Source organism: Cervus canadensis, chromosome 31 (genome assembly GCF_019320065.1).
Source record: "Cervus canadensis isolate Bull #8, Minnesota chromosome 31, ASM1932006v1, whole genome shotgun sequence".
Lineage (NCBI taxonomy): Eukaryota > Metazoa > Chordata > Mammalia > Artiodactyla > Cervidae > Cervus > Cervus canadensis.
The window spans coordinates 21,081,328-21,095,326 of NC_057416.1; the positions used below are offsets into that span (position 1 = coordinate 21,081,328).

The window sequence follows — 13,999 nt, forward strand, 5'->3', positions numbered from 1 at the left end:
GTGTGTGTGTGTGTTTTAAATAAAATGAGGGCAATAATATGTCTATTTTATAGGGTTGTTGTGACAATGTGCCATTTGCTAAATTTCTCTGTACTAAGCTCTTAGGATTAATTCCATAGTTAGGGTAGAAACCAAAAATGTTGTCTTGGATGTTTAGAAGGAATTTTTATACAAGACCTTACCTTGAGGCCTGCCTATGTATAGTTACCATACTCTAAGGTCTTATTCTTAATTTACAGGTCCAGAAATGTGATCTTGTTCAAAGAAGTGATTCTTGTTTTAGAAACTAAATTATCCGTACAGTAACAGACATCTATATGCAAAAACCAGAGGTGTCCTCAGCACTGCCTATCTTATTGACAAGAAGTTATATCTCAGAAGCAGCCTGGATTCTTAGCCGTGTTCACTATAGCCTCTTCAGTTTTTCAATATATCTGGGAAGCTGAATTATCAACAGAATTGAGTGGCACTCTACATAGGCTTTCAGTAAGTGTCTGTGGAGACATGGTAGCTTTTAATTCTTTAATCACATCTTTTCAAGCTTTCATGCTAAACAGGGACCTCCTTTTAGAGTATGTCTTCCTTCAGAGTTTATAAAATGTAAGTGAACACAGTATGTTCAAAGGAACACCACTGCACCTATTTCAAAAGGTAAATGAGTGAGTTGGGGGTGGAGGGGAGTCCCTTTGGACAATTGTTTGGGGAAGTTTGTATTAGATAAAGTATTTCTCTCTTCTGGACTTCTCAGAGTGTTGAGAATGCTAATGTGCATTATGAATCTCTGAGTGGGAACACATTTTGCAGTGGTTTCCTAAATTTATTTGAAAGCTGAACTCTTTTTCCAGAGTTTATTATAATTCTGATATACTATCAAACATATTTAGGAAAGACAGACACACTAATAGTGAAGCTTGAGGCTTTATACTTTTGTTACACAGATTAAAATATGGATGTTTTTTCAGTCACCCATTTACAGATGACAGTCTTTAAGGTACACATTGTTATTATTAATTTTTTATTTATTATTTTTCATAAGTCAAATGCCTGAGGTTCTTTGCCACTGTCTCTACACCAAGAAATATGATTTGTTTTTAATAGCATGCTTGGTGTCCCTACAGCACTCTTTATTAGCAAGTCTCTGTCTCTTGCACATCCTCAGTGTTATTAGTCATTCAGTCGTGTCCAGCTCTCTGCCACCCATGGACTGTAGCCCTCCATGCTCCTCTTTCCATGGGATTCTCCAGGCAAGAATACTGGAGTGGGCCGCCAGTTCCTTCTCCAGCATCCTCAGAATGTAACCTTAACTTCATGTTAAAGTGGCACAATGCTACTGCTTCCATGCACGTTTAAGGTTGTATCATATGGTTAAATTTAGATCATTAGACCAAACCACACCAATATTTTTTTTTTCCTGATTGTGATTCCAAAAGATGTCCTGTAAGAAAACTTTTTTTCAAGAATATTAAAAATAAAATAATTTAGTGGTCAAACATTCTTATTGGATCAAATAACTATGATCTATTTCTCCATTATTTTAAGTAGCTCTTTATATGTATGTGTGTGCATATATATGTGTATGTACATATATATAATATATATTGCTGGTTCCCAAAATATATATAGGCTCATTGAATTTATAAAACATATCCATTTTTTCTCCATTAACTGGATAACTGTGATCATGTATGCCACATCAGATTAACATATTTTTGTTTGGCATTTTATTTTTATCCAGTACATATTAACTCTGATGAATTTGTTGTTAATGACATATGCTCTATGAGACTAGTGATTTGTGGGTTGTTAGAAAAAGAAGGAATTATTTATCAAGGATTTGTATTATAAGTAGAAAAAAACTTGGAAGACAAATTGCATTTTATTTTATTATGCTTTTTTAAAAACCACTCACATAGTTAAAAGAACACCAAATAAGAGATACAAAGTACAGTATTTATTTTATTTAATATATCATATATTTAAAACATTTTTACAGCTCTGACAATCGGTAAAGTATAAATTATGAAACAATAACTGGCTAAGAACCAAAGGAATAAATAGTGCTCTGGATAACAAAAGTTTTATTATTAAAAATAATCTCTAAAGACGTTTCTATACAAGCTGAATGAGAGATCAGTTTTCTAAGTCTACCAATCTTTATTACTGTAGAGTTTATTTCCTAATAATAGGCAGGAATAAGGAAGTCCAATTATAATGAAAATAAAATACAGGCCTACAGCAAACAGCATAGTAAAAACACAAGTATAAAGCAACCTACCAACTTATGTTTTATTTCTTCTTTCTCTTATGCTTGGGGAAAAATAGCTCATTATAAATTATAAATAATATCATAAAACAGGTAAGAAAAAAAAATCCTTAGACACTTTAAAGAGAATTTTCTCATCTTTAAATAACAGTTGGAAATTAAATAGATTTTTTTATTCCTTTAGCGTGCAAGAAAGAATAAATAACAAAAAGACCTTTAAAAGTAATTTGTAATTATATTTTAGCAATATAATACCTCCATTTCTCCATATATTTCTTTATTTAAGATATTTAATTTGCACAGTCTCACAGATACTCACCATATTGAGCTCTAATTTGTGTCTAAATTGCCTTAAAGGTTATTTCCTCATGCAAGTTGAAATACAGAGGGAATATCATTAGATACTCAAATCCATATAAAATATGTATTTATCTTCCTTCCTATTCAAATTTTTGAAATGTATGATGCTAGTAATTTGCAAGACATTTATTTTTTAACTTATCCAAAAAAATGTCTAAAATCTATATGTAATTGCCTCCTGGATTCTTTCACCTTTCTTTGAAAAGATTTTTAATGTAAATAATTAATCATATACCATATTTTCTGTGTTATTTAATGATCATATCATTTTTTAAAACTTTTCTCCGTTCCATGTAAACACACTCATTTATTGACAATTACATTTGCCTGTTAGGAGTAATTCCAATTCTGAGAATGGCCACCATCTAAGGACACCTTCTAATACCAGACAGACAAGGGTCTTAAAAACTATGTGAGATAGGACAGAGTGAATTATTGTCAGATGATTGCAAAGTTATGGTTGTGGATTTTATATTCAACATAACATGGCTATCAATATTCTCTTTGTTACCCTTAATATCTATGATTTATTTTAAAGACAGTCTCTTATAATAAACTCCAAAAAAATACTTCTGAATAAAAAATCAAGTGTGTGAAAATTGTAATAAAGATGGCTTTGAAGTCTCTAAATCAAAAAATCAAGTGTGTGAAAATTATAATAAAGATAGCTTTGCAGTCTCTAAATGCAAATCGTATGAGCCTTGAATGATGGGTAAGAGTATTAAGAAGAGATGAGGATGAAGATCAATTCAAACAAAATATTTGAATCAGGAAATTTAAAAGGCTGAGTAATATTTCAGTGTATGTGTGAGAGAGAGGGAGAGCAAGAGAGAGAGAGTTTCCTTATCCATTCATCTCACAGTGAGCACTTAGGTGTCTACATATCTTGAATAGCATAAATAATGCTGCAACTGTAGACTTTCAGATATAAAATAAGTCACTGAGCTGTGACATAAGGAAGAGAGCCAATAATATTATAACAGCTTTGCATGGTGACTGGATGGCAACTGGTCTTATCGTGGTGATCACTTTAAAATGTATAGAAATATTGAAACATTATGTTCCACACATGAAGCTAATATCAGTATAATATTTTATGTTATTTGTAACCCAGTTTTTAAAAAAGAAATTAAAATGACGAGACAGAACTTTTTGAAAAACATTAGCTTTATAGTTTAGTAGATAAAGAGTGGATGATGATGAGAAAAGAATAATCCGAAAAACAAAGAATTACATGAGACACACCAAGGGTGTTGAAAATCACTCCAAAGAAGAAGCTTAAGATGTAGCAAGAGAAACGAGGTACCACCTTATTCCAGTCTGAATGGCCATCATCAAAAAGTCTACAAACAATAAATGCTGGAGAAAGTGTGGAGAAAAGGGAACCTTCCTGCACCATTGAAAACTGAAAACTGATAACTAATACATCCACTGTGGAAAACAATATGAAGAGTCCTTAAAAAAAAAAAAACAACTAGGAATAAATCTACCACATGACCCAACAATCCCGCTACTGGGCATATACTTTGAGAAAACCACACCTTGAAAAGACACATGTACCAGCGTTCATTAGAGCAATATTTATAATAGTCAGGACGTGGAAACAACTGAGATGTCATTGACAGATAAATGTATAAAGATGTTGTGGTATAATTATACAATGAAGTATTACTCAGCTGTAAAGAAGAACAAATTTGAGTCAGTTGTAGTGAGGTGGATGAATCTAGAGCCTCTTAAAGAGAGTGAAGTCAGAAAGGGAAAAACAAGTATCATATATAAATGCATCAATATGGAATCTAGAAAAATGGTCCTGATGAACCTAGCAGAGAACTGAGTTGTGGACACATTAGGGAAAGGTGGGGGTGGGATGAACTGAGAAAGTAGCATTGACATACATTCACTATCATGTGTGAGACAGACAGTTAGTGGAAAGTTGCTAAATAACACAGGAAGTCAGCCTGGTGCCCTGTGATGACCTACAGGGGTGGGATGGGCTAAGGAGAAGGAGAAGAGCAAGGGAAGGAATTTATATATGTAATTATGACTGAACTGAATTGTTACACAGCAGAAACCAATAAAAAATTATAAAGCAATTTTCCACCAATTAAAAAAAATTTTAAAAAGATACAGTAGGAGAGATGCTTTTTTGATATTATTCCTTAACACGAAAGTGATAATATTTATAATGGATTATTTAGAAAGCACATTAAATATTTAAAAGGAATGGCATCAACCTATATAATCCAACGGTTTAGATGATGTAAAGAGTAATTCAATAAAATAACAGTGTAAACAATGTTAAGTTTACACTCCAAACAGTATAAGTATGAAGGCAATTACCAGGTTGGAGATGATTGCCCTTGGGAATAGAAAGGAAAAAATGAAAAATGGGAGAGGTAGATTAAAAAACATAGGTTGAATAGAGATTAATTATATTTATTATCATCATAGTATTAATTTAAATAAACTACAGGGAATAACTATCAAGAATATGCTAGATCCAGGAACAAGGCATTTACATATTATCTTGTTAAATTGCTACAACATCCACATAAGGAAAACTATTGTTTTCTGATTCTTATAGAAAATGATTTAGGTTTAGATAAAGAATATGCCAAAGTCAACAGTTAGTAAATAGTAATCACATTTCAAATCCAAGCTATCCTACTATAGATTATAACTATAATGATGATAAAGTTTAACGTATTTAATGTCTGCTGAAGTTCAAAGATAATCCCTTGAAAGTAAACAATATGAATTTTTACAATAATATGAGATAAAATTTCAAATAAGATGTAATAATGGTTAAAACTTTTGAGTGCTTCTACATGTGTATAGAAGAACTCATAAGATAAACATGATTTTAATCAGTTTACATCCTCATGGCATCCTTACTATAAACTCATAGCTAAATATTATTCCTTTTACATATAACAAAATTAACATGCAAAATAGTGAGTTAAATTGTTTAAGCTTACACAGGATGAAGATAGCAGAGCCAAGGTTAGGGTCTGTACTATAGGTGTGCTAGATTCTGTTATTTTCTGGTGTTTTGGCAATGTCAGTCTTGACAGGAAATCCAGAAATTATTTTCTCCCTTTAGATTTGTAAGGGACCAGGAATACAGTGAATCAAGAAGCTATACTGACAGTAGGAATAAATACACTTTTCCAATTCTCCTACATAAGAGAAACCAGATTATTTCATCATCTCATAATTTATTGGTGGACTTGGTATGTGAATGTGAATATCAGGTTAATTATACAGTAACTATATATTATACAGTTTCATGTATTTTATAACTACATGTAAATAATATAGAGAAACTTACAAGAAAAAGACTAATGAACATAGTGGAGCAAGGTTAGATTCACAACACTAAACTATGGTAACAGTTCTACATTTACACAGGGAAGTTCCATTTCATCTAATTTAAATGAAATATATCTATATTCCCCCAAATTCTGTGTTATATAGAAAGATAACACTGAGCTTAAGATTCAAAACTTCCCCAAATTAAGTATGCATATAATATATATAATATCACCTTTAATTTGGATATCTAGTTCTTTTATTTTAGACATCTTATGAAAACATTTTTTAAGAATAATATTGAACTGTGAATTATATTCATGATAGAATTTGTTTCTATTGCTCTGAGATAGTCTCAGTTCAGTTCAGTCACTCAGTTGTGTCCAAATCTGCAACCCCATGAACTGTAGCACACCAGGCCCCCCTGTCCATCACCAACTCCCAGAGCTAACTCAAACTCATGTCCATTGAGTTGGTGATGCCATTCAGCCATCTTATCCTCTGTTGTCCCCATCTCCTCCTGCCCTCAATCTTTCCCAGCATCAGGGTCTTTTCCAATGAGTCAGTTCTTCGCATCAGGTGGCCAAAGTATTGGAGTTTCAGCTTCAGCATAAGTCCTTCCAGTGAACACCCAGGACTGATCTCCTTTAGGATGGACTGGTTGGATCTCCTTGCAGTCCAAGGGACTCTCAAGAGTCTTCTCCAACAGCACAGTTCAAAAGCATCAATTCTTCAGTGCTCAGTTTCTTTATAGTCCAACTCTCACATCCATATATGACCACTGGAAAAACAATAACTTTGACTAGATGGACCTTTGTTAGCAAAGTAATGTCTCTTCTTTTTATTATGCTATCTAGGTTGTTCATAACTTTTCTTCCAAGGAGCAAGCATCTTTTAAATCATGGCTGCAGTCACCATCTGCAGTGATCTTAGAGCCCCCGAAAATAAAGTCTGTCACTGTTTCCACTGTTTCCCCGTCTATCTGCCATGGAGTGATGGGACCAGATGTCATGATCTTAGTTTTCTGAATGTTGAGCTTTAAGCCAACTTTTTCACTCTCCTCTTTCACTTTCATCAAGAAGCTCTTTAGTTCTTCTTCGCTTTCTGCCATAAGGGTGGTGTCACCTGCATATCTGAGGTTATTGATATTTCTCCCAGCAATCTTGATTCCAGCTTGTGCTTCATCCAGCCCAGCATTTCTCATGATGTAATCTGCATATATGCTAAATAAGCAGGGTGACAATATACAGCCTTGATGTACTCCTTTCCTGATTTGGAACCAGTCTGTTGTTCCAAGTCCAGTTCTAACTGTTGCTTCCTGACCTGCATACAAATTTCTCAAGAGGCAGGTAAGGTGGTCTGAGATTCCCATCTCTTTAAGAATTTTCCAGACTTTGTTGTGGTCCACACAGTCAAAGGCTTTGGCATAGTCAATAAAGCAGAAATAGATGTTTTTCTGAAACTCTCTTCGTTTTTTGATAATCCAACGGATGTTGGCAATTTGATCTCTGGTTCCTCTGCCTTTTCTAAATCCAGCTTGAACATCTGGAAGTTCATGGTTCATGTACTATTGAAGCCTGGCTTGAAGAATTTTGAGCATTATTTTGCTTGTGTGTAGTACAATTGTACGGTAGTTTGAGCGTTGTTTGGCATTGCCTTTCTTAGGGATTGGAATGAAAACTGACCTTTTCCAGTCCTGTGGCCACTGCTGAGTTTTCTAAATTTGCTGGCATATTGAGATAGTCTAGCAGTTGCCTTAAACATTTGCAAAGCAACTTCATGGGAGCACTTCAGAATGCTTCTTTCAGGTAGGCGTTTGAGAACATACCTGGACAGCCACTGTGTGAGATTAACTCAAGAAAACCCTCTGAAACAAAACTGTATTTGAAGGCCACATGTCACTATATGTACTACTATTTTAGTACTGAAAGAGTTCTGTCTCTAGTCTACTTCTGCAGCTCCTATGTCCTCTAGACCTTATCATGTCTGGAAATGTTCTCGCCTTCAAGATCTGAAAATCTGAGTTTCCAATTTCTGATGACAAACCTGTCAGCATTTCTTGTATTTCTTAACCCCTATTGAACTTGATCATTAATTTGTCACCCATTGATATTCTTTTTTATGTGCTATTTTTGTAGCCCAATCTTATTTTTCTGGCTTTACATGTCTCTACTTAATAAGAAAAAATAATGCCATTTGAGGGACATTATTCTTTTGTTACTTTAGAACACCACATTCCTATGACTTTTTGCCATTCCTGTCTAATAAATCCTCAATTTTGAAACTCTATCACTGTTAATTCTATTTCTGTTGCACACTGTTGCAAAACTCTTAAGAGTCAGTGAATGAATGACCCTGTAACTAATATCTATATCAGACACTTCAGTTGCAGAAGGGAAAGAGGATGTTATAAAACTGATATAAATTAGTTCTGTCTCAGAGTAAAAAAAGTATGCCTGTTTTCTCATCAGAATTTGTCTTCAGTGATGCTTGAAATTTTCATGTTAAAAAAAAATTAGTTCATTTCCCTATTAGGCATTTTCAGTGGCAGCTTGAAGTTCAAGCTGATAAAAAGTTCAAGCTCAAGAAGTGAATTCCTCTGTTTGATCCAAAAGTTCAGTTCAACCAGAATCAATTATTTTCTCCTTCTGTGAGAGGACTGAAATCTCTCCACCTCAAAATATTTCCATTTCTCTTCTTAGTGATTTTCTTTGTCTGAGTTAAAGAAAAAAGGCCCTCAGTTCTTATTCAAAATTCTATCCATTGTTCTACTATTTCATTGACTTTCTTTTGAGGTCAGAGCAGAGGTTAGAGGCAAGGACTATCTGAATTTCTTGCCTTTCCTCTTCTACTAATCCCAGCCTTCCAGAATGTAAAGAATGTGTCTTTCCAACCTACAGACCTACTCATTTTCTAAGAGCTTCTCCTTTGTTTTTATATACTTTTTTTCCCCCCATATAGAACTTGCTCTTCCATCATGATAATGTCAAGCAAGACCAAAGCAACTGTCTCTCCCCAGCCTGCTTTCTACAGATGTGTTGATTGATGAATAAAATTCTGAATTGTGTAATACTTCTTGAAGTATAGTTAGAAAGTTCAAAGCTGAACTTATTTTTGCCATTGAGCTTACAGATTTCCCTATTTCAATTGTAAAACTCACTACTTGTCCTTACATAGTCATAGTTGTAAATCCTTGGGTCAATTGTAAACGGCCCCCTTTTCAGTATCTCAAGAAAAAATTAGTCACCAGGTCTTGAAAGTTGCTCTTTGACCACACTCCTCTCACTTACTACAGAGTTGTGCATTATCACTGACACTCTAGATAGCTCCACATAGTACTTCTACCAGATTTTCCTTAAAGTATAACTCTAATCATTTTAAAACATTGAGCTATTCAAGAACTTTTTATGTTCCTTCTCTTGGAGGCTGTTGTATCAATACATACAGATTCCTGAGCTTTGCATTCATGGCTTTCCTTTCTCTGACCTCAAAACGTATTCCTAATTGTTTTCACTCATGATATTCCATTAGCCAGGTTGGATGGAATGCTATTTCCTGTTGTGACCAGAATGGTCAGTTTGTTCCTCCCTCTAGGGACATCTCTTGTTGAAACTCCATGTTCTTAAGGTCTTTATCACAGTCAGTCTCTTCCACGAGAAATGGTGTACTCTCCAACCAGATGTGAAATCTCCTTTCTTTGATTCCTATCAGTACTCTGTTCTTACTATTTTTATTTTTTGTTTCATAAATATTATTGGTGCCCTGTTTTATCATACTCATGGAGTATTATTTTCTAAAGAAAAGGACATAAGCGTTACCCATGATTAAAGTACTGGGACACCATGCTTACTTACACTAGTCGATCATTAATTGCTTGTTCAAATGTGAGTATTTATAGTATAAATATGTGTATAACTGTCATGTAAAATATCATTAGATCTCTCCGCAAACAAAGTTGTTTTTAATAATCAGGAAGCAAGTATAATTATGCCTAATAAATAATTAAAAGTGTTGGTGCATGAAGAAAGTATAGGGTTTATTCACAGATGAGTCCTAGTCTCTGTTAGACTGGAAAGAAGCGACCAGGTCCTCTATACTCTTTTCCTGTTCATTTTAAACAGAGCCCACTGTATGCATGCCAACTGCTGCAATCATTCATTAAGTAGATTCAGCCTCTCATTTTCCTTAAATCATCACGGATTTGAGCTTACTGTTTTCTCACTTTAGGCCTAAGAAAATTATGGCCAGTTATTCATTCTCCAGTTAACCTAAAAGTGAACTATATTTCATTGCTTGTAGGATGGTATGGGAAATCTGAGAGTCACCAAGAAGGGAATCCGACTTGAAGGTATATCTGAGTTTCTACTTCCATTGTATGTGAAAGAAATTCATTCTCGAAAGGTATGTGATACTGGCTTTGGCTTACTGTAAAAGATAATTTAGAGGTTATGTTTTAGCTTGAAATAGGAAGACAAAACCCCTTATCTCTTCAGTATGCATTTAGTTACTCTATGCTAAGACTTATTTGAAGAAATCAAAACAATGAAACAATTGAAAAACCCGTGGAGAAGGTTAGTTTCAAACTGATAAATTAGAGAGCCTTTTTTAATTAAACTGCAGTGTTGCTTTTGTTAGTCTATAAAATATGCCCTCTGACATTAAAAATCCAGTTATATTCATTCCAAAAGGGGCATTTAACATATTTTGAGTAATTTTTGCAAGAACCTTGGCTTTAATAAATGATTCTAATTCAATATATTAATGCATCTTTTCAGCTTTAATGGACATGCATTTTTTAAAAGAGGTGACAAAAAGTCTTAGTACAGAAATTAAATTTATTTCTGGATCTACATTATTTAAAACCAGTAAAAATATTTACTCTTTCAATGTGTATGTGTGTGTGTGTGCTATGTGTATTTTACCACCTGGCAGCATGCTACAAATCAAAACATTATAGCTTACTTAACATTGCTTATTTTGGCTTAAGTGTGTTATTTCTCAGAAGGTAGTATCTTTTGTACCTCAAAATCTCACTAGACTGTTTCAAATGTAATAGGCACTCCCCTGAGACAACTGTGCATGTGTGGAAAGAAATGTAATAAAATAGAATAATTAGATTGTTATATAAAGTATGGAAAGATTATTAACCTTATTTCATAAATATCAAAGTCTATTTTAGACTAGAGTAATGTTTTAATATTATCGATGTAATATATTAGCAAATGAGTTGCACAATAAGCCAAAATTTTATAATTTGCTTCAAGGCTATTTTTTCCCTTAAATATCAAAGTGAACACAGAACAAAGGATTATTTTCTATAAAAATTCTAATTAGGATAATTATATTATGTTTAACCTTTATTTTGTTATGTGTGAACCTGCAATACTTTCTAATGATGTATTTAGTGACTGCTACTCTGGGTACTGGAAATTTTTTATTAAAATTATTTTCTAGATTTTGGTCAGAGAATAAATAACAATATAGATCCATATGCACACCTGACCTTACATGAATAAACAAGCAAAACCACTTAAATTTAAAAGTTTGGTGTTCTTTTTTATTTTTATGAAAACTGAAAAAATAGCATGGTAACACATATTAGCATCTTCCCTTTGATTGGAAGTCATCACCACTCAGTTATTTTATGATTCCTTCCTGTGTTTGGCACTATTAAATAATTTCATATTTGAAGAAATGCAAACTCATACATGAAAATGAAAAATAGTACTTAACATAGGACAAAGGTGAGAGTCACCATAGGCAGGAACTTCTTTGAAAATATATCCTATTGATAAATACAGGGATGACCCCCCCACAAAAAAAAAAAAAAAAAAGATTTATTTTCAGAGCCATTTTAGATCGATTTGGAGTATTTTCCTTAGAGTATAGTTTAGATAAGGATTGTCAAGGTCCCTGTCGGTAGGAGGGTCATAAAGTTTACCTTCCCAGTAGGAACATTTTTGAGAGTATAGCAACAGGTGTAAACAAGGATTTTCCGAAGAACCTGCAATGTATGTTCACTCCATCTGTGGACCAAATAAGAAGGAATTTACTCTTATAGCATTTAAATGTGAGGTAGCGACAGATGGGCTTTCTAACCTTTATCCCTGGGAAAGTTCACAAGCATTTCTAAAACCCACCATATTGATTGAAATCTGCATGCTCCCTTTCCCATCCCCAGCCCTGGCGCTCCTCCGCTCATTATCCTTTGCCTCTCAGTACCTGTGAAGTGCGGTACCGCCCAGGCAGGAGCGAGCATGTTCCATTAGCAGTCAGACTGGAGGTCTGGTTTGAGAACAAAAGAGAGACTCATTTACTCCTTGAAAATGGCTCTACCCATATGCCACAAAAATAAATATTTAAACTAAGGAGAAAAATGTATCTTTTATAAGCAGGCTCCACATTAAGACTCTCTTACCGTGAACACATGCAGTTGTTTTTTCTCTGCCATAAAGTTTATTCGCTGTTTTAAAAAGTCAGCCACAATGTTTCTGAGCCTTCATTTTCTCATTAATAATGTGAGTTTGGTAGAAACTGATCAAAATGCCTAATTCTTAGGTTACAAAAGAACATAAAATACTCAGTAATACTTGTAGAGATGTGATTTTACATCATTTTTTAAATTCCACTGTACATTTCAATCTTTCTACACATTTTCATGTATTCAAATGTTTTTATGATAAAGTGTCAAAATTCCTGTAGGTAAAATAAGAAAATCTAATAAATTCAAAATGTAATTATGAAAATTCAACTAAGTGAGAAAAATAGAAGTTTACTACAATTTTGATTTGTGCAAATTTTGTTCCTGCAATTTTGATTTGTGTGTATTTATGTGTGTGTGTGCTTTCCTGCACTAATGCCAGTGGATTGCCGTCTTTGTATTTAGCCAGTATCCCACTCTGAAATTTATTTTCTAGTTATGTAGTTATTTAATCCTGTAGAAAGACAGTACATTTCTATTGTTCAGAAAGTGCAGTTGCCCATAGACATAAGCACCTAACCTCCTACTTTAATAAATCATGGGCTGGTTCTACCCTCAAGCTCACGGGCCCTGTGCTCACCACCAAAATTCTATAGACATTTGAAGTTCTGTTATTACCCATGAAGTTTACTCTCTTCTTCATGCTTTTAAGAAAACAACCTTTTAAAGTGATTGATCATATTAGCACACACAGAAAAGCATGTTGTGTGCTTAAAATATCTTAGAATTCAATGCATCTTCAAAATTGACATTATTTTCATAGAGTATGTACTCATTGAACATTTGTGAGGTTAAGTGTATTGTTTTCTTTGGGTACAAAATATTCAAAGATATGGAATTGACTTTATATATAATATTCTGAATGGGACTTTAATGAATGCAGTCTAACATTAAGTTAAATATTTAAATTATCAGGAATTTAAGACTTGTATCACAAGCTTTTTAATGTACTTTAAATGTTTCTCAAGATTTCAAAAATTCAGGGTACTGAGATGGCTAAACTATCTACATTTCGCCAACTCCTATTGGAAAAAAAATTGCATCATGAGTTCTCTAGGGCAATTTTAAATATTGTCCAACTTCACTGTTTGAGCAAACTCAGGGAGACAGTGATGGACAGAGACGCCTGGCGTGCTGCAATTCATGGTGTTAGACCCGACTTACTGACTGAACAACAGCAACAAGAATTTCATTTGATTTTAGCTGAACACCTCTCTTAGTTTTTGGTTTTTTTCCTGTTTAAGGATCCTCAGTTAAGCTGTTACCTCACCACTGCCCCACAACCCCAGCATCGTGCATGACAGGCTGATAATTGTGTCGGGGAAAACCACCAGTTAATTCCAATCCCAGTAACTCCACAGCAAAGCAGACGCGTTTGCATTTTTCAGGATTCCTGCATTAGCAGATCTGTGAGCAGGGTTCCACCTTCCCTTTGCTTCCAGTCATTTCATTTGGCTTCGAAGCTCCAGTGTTGACTGGGTTCTTGGATGCAATCAGTTTTTCACCTCCTGTGTTCAGTTCTTTAGAGGGTTCGGACACAAAGCCGTGGGGCCAGGCAAGTTCACCAAACCTCTCTCCTGCTT

General features: G+C 34.1%; 1 protein-coding gene across 1 annotated transcript in view; it reads left to right on the forward strand.

Moving 5' to 3' along the window:
• Positions 1-13,999, forward strand: part of SGCZ (sarcoglycan zeta) — a 1,068,194-nt gene that overhangs the window by 883,431 nt on the left and 170,764 nt on the right. The window contains exon 3 of the mRNA XM_043454521.1: positions 10,235-10,336. Within this exon, the coding sequence (XP_043310456.1) occupies positions 10,235-10,336 (102 nt within the window). The remainder of the gene's footprint in view (positions 1-10,234; positions 10,337-13,999) is intronic.